Source organism: Cuculus canorus, chromosome 26, assembly GCF_017976375.1.
Source record: "Cuculus canorus isolate bCucCan1 chromosome 26, bCucCan1.pri, whole genome shotgun sequence".
NCBI classification, from domain to species: Eukaryota; Metazoa; Chordata; class Aves; order Cuculiformes; family Cuculidae; genus Cuculus; species Cuculus canorus.
This window is the reverse complement of record NC_071426.1, coordinates 6121645-6134041: the sequence shown is the minus strand read 5'-3', so window position 1 is coordinate 6134041 and position 12397 is coordinate 6121645. Positions and strand designations below refer to the sequence as shown.

General features: G+C 44.5%; 1 protein-coding gene across 2 annotated transcripts in view; it reads right to left on the bottom strand.

Moving 5' to 3' along the window:
• The window catches only part of ANTXR1 (ANTXR cell adhesion molecule 1), a 112622-nt gene that overhangs the window by 81655 nt on the left and 18570 nt on the right, over positions 1-12397 (bottom strand). Inside the window, exons 8-9 of one of the 2 annotated variants that reach the window (XM_009569678.2) lie at positions 11531-11611; positions 3755-3815 (exon numbers count right to left, since the gene is read on the bottom strand). In XM_009569678.2, coding sequence (XP_009567973.2) covers positions 3755-3815; positions 11531-11611 — 142 coding nt within the window. The remainder of the gene's footprint in view (positions 1-3754; positions 3816-11530; positions 11612-12397) is intronic. The other variant, XM_054049712.1, reaches the window with a different exon arrangement.

Here is a 12397-nt window from a genome sequence, read left to right as displayed (position 1 = left end):
CTGTTGTCTTTATAGATGTTTGTTGCAAATAGGAATGTGAAGATGTACCTGGCACTAGTCAGGGGCATAACTATGAAAATTATCAAATCAGTGCTCCAAGAGGAGCCTTAGCCTTACTAAGCTTATTTTGAAACAAGAGGATTTCAGTAAGTCTGTACCGAAGAAAAGTGCATAATGTGTTTTCCAGTATAATCCTTATGCAAGAAAGCCTTGTACCTTTTCACCTTGTGGTTGGTATGTGACTGACATTTTTTAATCACGCCACATCTTCTTTTGTTAGCCTCGCCAAATGTACTACTTTGTGTGTAGTCATTCCGCTTTCTCTTCTGTGTAAGATCTACATGCCAAGAGGAACTCAGGAGGAAGATTTCATATGGCAGAAAAACGCTTCTAATTACTCAATATAATGATATCAGAGTCTATGGGCATTTCCCCGGGTCTTTCTCTTTGCTCTTCTTCCAGATCAACTTCACAAGGTCACTGCAAGCTGTGGTGCAACCAGAAGGCATCAAGGACAGTCATCTACACCAGAGCACTGAACCGAGCAGTCTTGTTCGGAATGAGCAGTGCTGAACAATGAGATCATATCCTCACAAGTCTTTTGGACAACTCTCTACTGTCCCTTGTTATTCCAGCTACTTGAACCTAGTGCTGGGAAAGGCTTACAAACGTCCTACTGCCAGCGTTAAGACTGCCTCGCAAGGAAAGCTTCATTTTCAGACTTTCAGATTCTGAAGCAGGGCCATAGTCCCAGAAAAGCTCTGGCAGCAAGCACAGGGCCTCAAACTGTGCAGTTCCCCACGGAGAAGGAAACAGCCCCCTCAATTCCCGTTCCTATCTAGGAGGACACTCAGATAATCCCCACTAATGTTTGCCTGGTGAATATGGTTTGAACACAAAACGTTTCACTGTCCAAGACAAGAAGGAGAAATCACAGTGCATCAGAAGTACCACCTTGCTTTTAAAATTCCCAGGAGCAACAAGGAACCTAGTTTTTGCAGATTCAAATCTTTCCCTTTGCACTTTACAGTCTCCATCTTCTTTCATCTCCCTTAAGGACTCACACACTGTACTTGTCAAAAAAAAAGCAGATTTACTCTGGAATCTGGGCTGTCTTCCAGGTCCCACTCATTTACAGCCAAGCTGCAAATCATCCCATCCCATCTAGCCAGGGAAAGCTGCCTCGCAGGGCCATTATGTGTCATCCAAGAGCATTTGGGAAGAATGGAGGAATAGAACTCTGTTTTGCAGTGCGGGGGCTGAGGAATACTTAAGAAAAATCACAGAAGTCTCAACTGCTGTGGAATAAGAGTTCAAATGCAGTCAGTGAACAGCATATCAGTGATGTCAGATTAACCACGCGGATCCTGGCTCTGCTCGAGGCTGCAATGAGCAGATACAGTACGCACCCTGCATGTCTGTACCGATGCAAAACTAAATAATCCAGAAACCAGCATTTCAGAATGATGTGTTGTGGCTGTCACCCCTCAAGTGCTTGGGACCAGTCTGCAGTGCAAGGGTGGCCTCAGGTAACGCTGAGCCCTCGTGTTCTCTCCTTCAAAGATCACCACCACTCTTCAAAGATGTGAAACAAGGGAACACGAGGTACCAGAGTTATACTTGCAAACATTTATGTCTAAAAGACACTGATGCACACAGCTTCCATATTCAATGGTACTTTCATTAGACTCAAAGTCCTAAGTGATGGCGTTGTCTACAGTTTGAGAGCAATGGACTTCAAAGCCAGAGATGAGGCCTTGAATTGAGCATCTAAATAACTGTTGGCATTTTTCAAGGTTAATACTACTCCTCCTGTGAAGTACTGGCCAAATTCCAGTGTGAATGGTTCACATAAAACCCCTCTGTTTCCTCTCAGCTGGCTCCGCTGGGTGCAGCTATACATTACCTCACATTCTCATTGAGACACAATGAATGGGAGTGATAAGATATATAAGAAATGTATCAGAAATGCAGTGGCCAGCAGAACCAGGGAAGCGATTCTCCCCCTGTATTCTGCACTGGTGAGGCCATACCTTAAATACTGGCTTCAGTTCTAGGCCCCTCACTCTAAGAAAGACATTTAGGTCCTGAAGCATGTCCAGGGAAGAGCAGCAAAACTGGTGAAGGGGGTGGAAAACAAGGATTACGAGGAGTGGACTTGTGGCTGTTTAGCCTGGAGGAGGCTGAGGGGAGACCTCATCATTCTTTACAACTACCTAAATGGAGGTTGCAGAGAGGTGCGTGTTGATCTCCTCTCAGCCTTATGCTCTGTCAGAGGAAGTTTAGATTGGACACTAGAAAAAATTTCTTCACTGAAAGGGTTCTCAGGCACTGGACGACTGCCCAGGGAGGTGGTGGAGTCCTATCCCTGGAGGTGTTTTTTAAACCCTTTTGGCAAGTAGTTGAGGTGCCTGGGGACATGATTTAGTAGTGGACAGGGATGGTCGGAGTTGATTATCTCAAAGGTCTCTTCCAACCTATTGATTCCATGGTTCTACAAGTGACTGACAAGCATACTAGAAAGTGTTAAAGACGGTCATAAATGATGGTTATAACTCAACTTCTAGCTCGCAATATCACATAAGCATTAATTGTCTATCACTTGTATAATTATATGAATCTATTTTTTAAAAAATTGCACAGTGGGTTTGAATGTTCATATAATTTGATTTCCTTTCCCAAGCATTTATGGACCATCACTGCTCTGTATCAGAAATGGTCATCGAGACAAGCATCATGCTAAGGTTGACAGAGCTGGTTTTGGAGCTGGTTTGGTTTTTTTTAGCAAAGGAACTATTTAAATGGTCATCCAAAACGAGAAATAGGTGACTAAGTACTAGAATTTGTGTTGATTATGCCATCCCGGCTTCAAAATCCAAAACTACCATAAGGGCATGCATGGAATGCAAAACAGGTTCCTGGTACTAATTGGGCACTTGGCTCAGTGTCCTGTATGTGCTCTGACAATCTGACTCCTATGTAACATTTGGGTGTACAGGCAGTTGCTTCAGGAACAGGTAGGATGATTAAAGCAGCTCCTTTATCATGTAGTAATAACAGTTGGCTTTCTTATTTGCGCTACTGACTTAAGCAAAACAAAGCTGCAGAACTTGTCAGGGACTCATCCTTCTCTACAATCCTCAGCTTTGTTCCCAACCTCTCTACTTAAAGAGCTGCTACACATTCAACAAACAGCTAGGATACACTTCACAACATGCTAAGAATTCACAGGAAGCAGATGGAGGAGGCTCAGATGGTTCTCAAGCTTTCTTCAAAAAAGCCCAGATTCTGCTGAATGCAGAAATGCTTGCCAGGACCTTAAACCACAATGCACACAGCACAATCATATTAGAACAAGCAGACAAAGAAGGGGCAGAACAATTGACACAGGTCAGCTGAAAGATGTTTAAATTCTAGTCCTCTCAGTCACTGTATGAACCCTAAATTCCTTGGGTGTGTTCAAAGAATATTAGTAGCCTTTAGATCAAAGTGTCATTTGACTTGCTTGCACTTTCTTTAGAAAACCACACAAACCTGTCAAATTCAAGCCTCTTCTGTAAGAAAATCCCATTTGATATCATTTGACAGAAATGGGGAACGTGTAAGGTACTCTAAGATGAAAAAGAGATTCATTAAAGAAGCAAAAGGTTTATCTCCAGTTTATTAGTTGCTTTTGCACTCTCTAGCAATCAGAGATGGTCAGAAAGATGTGTTTTAGGCAACATGAACAACCAAGGCCTCAGCTTACACTTACCCCCTGCACATATACTGGAAGGCTCTGCCGCCAGAATTTCTATACAGGATTTCTTCAAAATCTAAAAGACAGAAATAGTGTCATGAAGCATCGCAGACTTGTTTCTATAGAAACATGAATCTGAAAGCATGAGAGTGCGCTTGTTCTTACACATCTGCTTAATTCAACATTGCACTTTGCATTCCTGCCACAATTATGCCATCTGAGCTTTTCCCTTCAAATTGACCACACAGGAATGTTGATGCTCTCTAGCCACTCAGCACACACTTTGCCTGTGGCACAAGTTATTAGGCACATGGTGATCTGCAGCTAAGGTGCACTCTGGAGGTTTGGCAAGGAAATGTCATTGACCTCCCTGTGCAGTACCAACTCCCTCACAGAATTATTCTGGAGCCCAAAACTCCAAATAAAACATCACAAGTTTAAGATAAGCTGTTTACCTTTGCGTTAAAACATTCTGGGAACATCTGCATAGCCACTTCTCAAGCCCCAGCATGGGGATTAAACCTCCTAAGTTTTAAATCTCATCCATGAGCGCGTCCCCAAACACATCCTCAAAGCTGTGCTGTGATTTCATTTCAAGATGTATGGACAATTGTTCTGTACTTAAACCAAACTGAAATTAAGCAGCATGTCTTCATAACCACTCTGCATGCAGACTGTGATTGACACAAACACTTCGGCATCAGGCTTGGCAGACCGCTTGCAAGGCACGAGGAGCCTGCTGGAGTTGGATACTGTTTATTCCCATCGGGTGCTAACATTGCTCAAGCTGTTATTTGCAAGGAGCAGCCTTTCCCCTGCTCTGAGGACCAACTGGTATTCTTCACTGCACACAGTCAGCAAACTTGTGATGGTGTCCACAAGCCCCTGTGAGAACAGCGGCAGCGATTGAGAGGGTGGGTGTTCAGAGCTGGGCTGAGCAGCCCCTGGACGAGGCAATACTGATCAGAATTTAGGTCAGCTCCAAGAGGCAAGTAAATGTCAGCCAAGCGTCATGACTCAAATCCAACATGAAAATAATTTTCCCAACTTTAAATTGAAACATCTGTAAGGAAAGGACAGCAACCAATACAATAAATTCTGTAAGAAAAAGATAATCCATTTCTTCTTCACAATCATGGCTCTCTGCCTCAAATCATAACTGCAAAGGGTACAGACAGAGCCATGATTTATCTCTTAAAACTTTTAAACGAAAGTTGGAATTACTCGGAGGCAAGGCTGGTAGAGACTGGAAGAGTACCAAGGGGCTGAAGGAACCAGGACCATCTGAGCTGCTGGCAGCCTGACAAATGAGGAGAAAGAAGATTTACAGGAACAAGGTTATACAGGAACTGTCAAGAAGAAAAAGAAGAGAAAATCAACAGTTGAGAACAGAACTGAAAAGCACTAGGAGAACTTGAAAGGCAGAATAACAAATATACACAAGGAATAAACAGGACTGTGAGAAGACTCTTCCAAAATATCCAACTGTATCCATCCATCCATCCATCCATCCATCCATCCATCCATCCATCCATCCATCTCCTTTCAGTCCTTTACTATCTCCCTCTTACTCATTCCAGGTTCTGCTTCTCTGAAGACAGCATTTTTCTCTTAAAGTGACTGTCGGGGGTAGTGTGCACAACCAACAGCTGATGTTTTCCCACGTGTTTTTTCTCCCCACTGAAAAATGTCTCTTTTAAGAAGACAATTTCTTCTCCCTTAGGTCCTATTCCTCTCTTCCTCAACATCCCCAAACATTTTATATATATGTCTTTGCCTCATTGCTTTGCAGCCATGAAGTAGGCAAACATGTTAGAGGACAAATGCATGAAAACAAGTAATATTTTCACTTAAAAAAAAAAAAAAATCAAGTAAAAGCTCACATGATTAAGTTTTAACTTCTTGGCTTCTATTCAGTCATTTGCAAACATGCCCTAAGCCAACTTGGGAGGGGGGGGGAATAGCAGGTGCCTCAACTAGATGACGCAGAGCCAGTCCAATCCAACCCATTTATGCGACTATAAAAATTGGTCCTTAACGGCTTTTTGCAGTGCCAACTGCAATATTTATTTTGATTTAGAATAATAAGTTTCCAATGCTCCAAGCACCCACCCTAACTTAAAGTGAAAATCAAGTAGCATTATCTATTGCAAAAGAATTCCTTTATGTCTCTTCCTCAAATTCAAAAAGGGCTTCAACTTCTTCAGTGCAGAAGACTTCATCAAACCATCTGTTTTGTATGTCCCAAGGGCTGCACAGGCTTTGGGGGCTGTAGGTGCACTGCAGGCTGCTCCCCAGGAAAGCAAAATAACATGCAAGAGTGGTGATGCAACCTCCCAGCTGAGTGCCTAGAACCGCTGTAGAACTGCTCCGAGAGCCGACCCGGGAGAACTGACTCCGCATCCTCATTCTCACAGGGAGAACTACAACAGTTCTGGCTTCTCTGGTAGGTAACTGCAGGCTGCGAGGCAGCTCACCCTGGCACCCATGCAGAAAATTATTTGAAGCATGTGCTTGCTGCTGGTGAGGATGCAGCCCATTGTCTGCAGCAACACACGCACGATGACCCAGCTCAGGTCCCCAAACTGGGCTCCTGTTGTACACTGTGGGGCTCCGATTATGCTCCAGCTTCACACAAGCTCCTGGAAGGATCTCTTGTCAATGTTTGTTGACATGACAAATAAAAAATGCAACTCATCCCAGCAGAAGCATGACTTTCTTTGTCACAGTTATCGCTCCTGGGACGTATTCAGCACTACCTGTGACCAATTTATCTTTCCACCAGGCAATGCACGAAGTCAAGAACCAAGCGGGGCCCTGCGGGTCACCTGGGACCATTTACAAACAAAGAGAAGAAGGACAGTGAAATTCTGCAGCTGCTGGAAGCTTTCATTCAGCATTCTGGCCCACAAACATGCACACAGATGCCTTCACCACAGCAGCTGTATATTTCTTATACATTTATTTCACCCAATTCGGGAATCCTAATTAGCAAACAGGATGCTGAAGTTTAATAGACAGTTCCTGTCTAACCAGTGCTGGCGTGAATCACCCAAGTCTGAGGCCAGGTAATCATTATCATGCTCTGTTGGATTGCTAACTAATGAAGTCTCTTGACAATAAAACAGTAATTAATTTATGAAGTGATTCCTGTCCAATAATTTCTGCTAAGTAAAATAAATATATTTAAGTCCTTTTTGAAGATGCATTTAGGGAAAGGAAGATGTAGAAGGCATCACTAAAAGTGATGAGAAACACAATAAAGTTGAGACTGGGGATTCACAGCCTCTGCTGTAGATAGGTAAGCTGCCTGCCCAAGCCAAGAGGCTCAAGTCATTGAGTTTCAAAGAATCATAGAATGGTTTGAGTTGGAAGGGACTTTAAATATCATCTAATTCCAATCCCCTGCCATGGGCAGGGACACCTTCCACTGGATCAGGCTGCCCAAGGCCCATCCAACCTGGCCTTGAACACTTCCAGTGATGGGGCAGCCCTGCTTCCCTGGGCAACCCCTTCCAGGGCCTCACCAAATCCTGGCTCTGACAGAAGACAGATTCAGGATATCTATGTGATGCTCCTGCTTTGAATTGCCCTCGGGAGATCCCACTCTTCCTTACTGGCTGCAGAAGCTTGAAAAGCCCGGCTTGCTGAGCCAGGGCAGTGCACATCGAGAGCTCCGGCTATCTTTCAGCAGTAAGGCAGACAGCTGACTTAGACTTTTTGTGTGTGTTGCATAATTTGCCCATACAGGACACGTCTTGCAAAGGAAGGAACTTTCTCTCATCTCTCTCCCCCATTCACAGGGTCTCAGCCCCTCTCCCTCCACCAAGGAACACACAGGTTAACTGTTTCAAGCTGGCTCAGAAGAGCACGTAACAGCGTCACCGTGTTTCTCGTGCTTTGTTAGATGCTTCCATCAAGTTCTCACAAAAATGACCACACTACACACACCCAGCCCTGCAGCTTGTCCCAGAAAACATTTCTGTAACAGAAGTATTCAGGGACAGGGGATGGCTGAGCTGAAATTTCTTGGGGGAAAGGAATACGATGAACAGCCACATCAATTCTAAGAGCTGAGGCAACGCCTGAAAGATACTGGAGGCAGGTGGACACCATTGCAAGGGGATCTGAAAGGAGCACACAGGAAATTAAACTGGAAGGGAAGAATCATTTGTACAATTTACAGTTAGGAGACAGTCCAAAAACTAGTTCATACTATTTCATTTCTTATACATCACAACTGCTTCATGAGGCCTCCTGCAGCTCACTCGGGGAATCCTTTTCAATGGACCCATGGTTCCATCTCTGTTTAAGATGAGCTCTGAGCTCGTGCCGCTGTTTAACACACGCAGGGGTCAGGGAGTATTCCTGTTTCAAGTGACCACTATTTCAGTCACTTTCTGCTAAGGCTCAAAACAAAGCAAGGACAGGATCCCATCCTGACCTTCATGTTGCTTCACGTTCCATTGCTTCCAGCACTCCTACCAAAGGCCTTATCAAGCAGTAGATGCAATTTCAGGTTTTCCTTCTAACCCTTGCTCCATTTGCTTTAAACCCACAGGTTATGATCTGCAGAATTTTTTTGCAGCAAAATAAAATTTAATAAATCACTTTGTTTCCTTGCATTTGTTTCCCAGGTTACAGAACTCAGATGTCTGCTTCTCTGCCAGATTCTTTCCTCCTAACAAACTGAAATTCCCCATTGACCATGGAGGAAATTGAATTTTAGCAGTGGCTTTTTCGCGACAAAAGAGAAAATGCAATTGGTTTGCTTCATAAAAAAGCTACATTGGAACTCACAGGAGAGAAAAGACCAAAATCTACAGTGCACTGACTATTCCCACATTAAGAATTATGTTTTTAAGCATTACTTTAGGGTAGGACTATATTTTCAGTTCATTTAAGCACAGCCTCCGGGGCACAGCCTGAATAGCTTGGTTGTGCGCAGTGGGAGAGAATCCTCCTCAAAAAGCACCAAGCAGATCTCCCTGTTCACTGTTGGCTCCTACAGAAAAGGAAGGGTGAGTGTAGAGAAACATCTGCAGACCCGTCACCCTGAACATCTTTGCTCAGCAGATGTAGAGGCTCAGAGGAGGCCAGCCTCAGGCTCTACCACTCCCAGATCCCACCCTCTTCCTCATTCCAGAAGGACTTCTAAGTCCACCACATCTGCACACACAGAGGGTCAAAAAAATATCTGCTCCTCAGGGCAAGAGGAGAAGGAAAGAGACAGGGAACAGCAGGAATACAGGGCAGCTCACACCAAACCACTGCAGACCAGAGCAAAGCCAGATCTTCACATCTCTGGAATGATTTCAAACACTAACATCCCCCAGGCTCATAATTTCATTTTCCTTCCCTTCTCATACCAGCCAGCAGCCTATCCAATCCCCTCTACACATGGCTGAGGGACTCTTACAAACGGATTGAAAGAAGTGTCCAAACCTCATGGCTCTTTCAACATTAAAACACTTTCCTATGAACACAAATGGGTTGTTTTGCTCCAAGACAGAGGTGCTTTGCAAGGACAAGAAAAGAATCAGAATCACAAAATGCTTTGAGCATTTGAAGGGACCTTAAAGCCCATCCAGTTCCACCCCGTCACGGGCAGGGACACCTCCCATGGGATCTGGTTGCTCCAAGCCCCATCCTACCTGGCCTTGAACACCTCCAGGGATGGGGCAGCCACCACTGCTCTGGGCAACCTGCGCCAGCACGTCCCCACCCTCACAGGAAACACTTCTTCCCAAGATCTCATCTCAATCTCCCTTCTTTCAGTGGAAAACCATTCCTCCTCATCCTGTCCTTGCACTCCCTGACCAAGAGCTCCTCCCCAGTTTTCCTGTAGCCCCTTTCCACAGTGGAAACTGCTCTAAGGTTTCCAGAGCCTTCTCTTCTCCAGGCTGAACAACGCCAACTCTCTCAGACTGTCCTCTTTTGGTGCTTCAGCCCTCAGATCACCTTTGGGGCCTCCTCTGGACCCACTCCAAAGATGGTCTTTCCTGTGCCGAGGACTCCAGAACTGCTGGCGGTGGGTGAGAAAAGAAGGAATGAGGGAGCTTATTTTCCAGCTAGGATAGGAATTTACAGATTCTTTGTACAGAGTGATTAATGCCCTTCTTGCCATTCCTTTTACAACCTCCTTTCTACCCAGCCTACTGCAACCTCTACATTCAAACGCAAGTGATCGGGTCACAGATTCCTTACTCTACAATTCCACTTCCTTGTGACCCTTCTTTCCAAGGCTGGTGGTAAATACTGCGCCAGTCAACTGAAGCAGTGCTTTACTGGGTTCCTGTGGGCTGAAGCCTTCCCATTCTGTTAAATATGACTGGAAAGGGAGTCAGAAGTGCTCCTGGAATTCATTAAAATCAGTTGCAAAGAGAATGCAGGGCCAGGAAGTGAACTAGGTATTTTTTTGTTGTTTTATTGCTTTCTTAAATGACATACAACACCTGATTGTCTAAGAGAACTGAGGTAGTAGCCCTACACTTGGACAGGGCCAGGAAAACCAATAAACCAGGGACTGTATTCCATCCACATGCAAGAGACTAGGGAAAACTGAGCCTGCATTAAGGGAATAGTTTTGCTTGGTACTGCACAGTCAAAATAGCGTGTAACCACTGTAAACACAGAAATCTGAGCCCCCCTGGTGAACCCACCCTTCCTAGCTTCCAGTTGTACATTTCATCTGTATTTTATCAACTAAAATGCCTATACCAAAATTAAAAAAACATGTGTCCTTAAAAGTATTTCCCATCGTTCTTTGTAGTCATGAGAAGCAACCTGATTAGAACTGTTATGGTGTAGGACTGAGCAAACGAAACAGAAAAATACTGAAAGCTACCTGAAAACATACTGTTTGCTAGTGAATGCTTGGCACATTTCACGCTTACAATGAAAGTGGCACACACATCCTCCCATATTCTGCCTTTCCTGCTCAGTCCTGGGTGAGATGGCATTAGGCTGCTCAAAGTTTTAGAGCAAGAAACAGGGATTCCTCATCAAGCTTCCTTATTTGCCAGTAAAGACCATGGAGCTATTTGCATGACTTGTACACAAGCCATGGGAGAAGAATCAATTTAGAGCACTCTTTTGGCTGAACCTCAAGCTCTTGCCCCAGCCACTTGGGAACGGGCCAACTCTTATACACTGCAGCCAGCCCCTAAAGGAAACGCCAAGAGCTGATCAATCTGGATCAGAAAACCTAGATCCAGAGTGGAACAAAACTCCAGTCCGTTTGTCAGATGTTTTGCGGAATCAAACTCTATAACCCAAAATGAGTTATAATCACATCACAGGAGGCTGAATGTAGAAAGCCGAGGTTTGGGGGTTTTGGTGTACACACCAGGATCCCTTCCCCCAATTCTAAACAGGTGAACAGTGCGGCACATCTGCCAGGGCAGCAAGGATGCTAATCAAGCAGAAGGATGGAGATCAAGGAGTGCCCTAATCCTGCGTACAGAATGCGCTCTGCCCCACCTGTGCTGTCCCAGACCCTGGCAGCCATTCCACAAACCATCACACCTGCCCAGCCCAGTCAGTCAGTCGCTTCCCATCAAGGGGGAAGACGTAAAAGATAATATTTGGGCTCAAAGCTTCTTGTATTGGGGCCTGTCAATAAACTCCGTCTTGAAGTTGCACTATCAGTACAAAGGCCAGTTTCTTTGGACAAAATGTTTATTTATTAGCAGCCAGCAGGTCCTTGTGAACACAGGGAAACTAAACCCTCAGCTGTGTGAGCTAACACAGACTAACATGCACACATGCAAACACGTTAAAAATACTTACAGAGTCTATGATCCCCTGAAGGGCTTCAAAACCATCATTCACTGGAAAGACATGATCTTTGCTGTCTGCAATTCTAGCCAGCTGACAGAGCGGTGAAAGTAAATAAAACAGAAATGCAAAGAATGAGACAAATTAGCCAGCAGGCAGCAAATTAAGACTCCTCCAGACTCATCCATTTGTAAGTAAAAAACCCAAATACTCCAGTACTCTACGGGTTGCTCATGCATTGTAGTTTGTCAGGCATGAGAAGTTTCTCCCTTTAGCCTGACTGGTTTTCAAAAGCTCTGTGTCAGGAACCAGAAAAGGCTTCCCTTAACTTTGAAGGCAAGACAGGTCATGGCCCAGAGCCTACTGATCTTTATTGCAAACCTATCTCCCAGATGACTGTAAGTGACCCAGCAGAGTAACTCCCCAACCAACACAGCAACATGACAGGCCACTAATGCAGCAAAACACTTCAGCACATGCACCATTGAAACCAGGGAACTAATCAACGTGATTCCGTATTTTCACATATGGAGAAGACTAAAGCAAATAAAACCCCATTGGAAGATACAGACTTGTTCATCTTTCCTGTCAGGACAGAGATTTGACGATTTGTACTAGGCTTACCCATTAGAGAGTCACAAGAGGAAAGCATGGAGCTATAACTGTAGGTATTTTCTGAGTGGGAGGAGAAAGAGAGCAGAAGTCTGCATGACAGAGAAGAGAGCTATTCATGAGGTGGTGGTAAGATAAAGGGAACCAGGACATCACATGCAGGTTCACTTGTCAATAGCATGCTAAGGGTTAAGGCAAAAATACAAGCCTAATTCAGAAGTAATGAGCTCTCCATGCATCTGCTGGAGCGGAATCAAGTTTTACTGC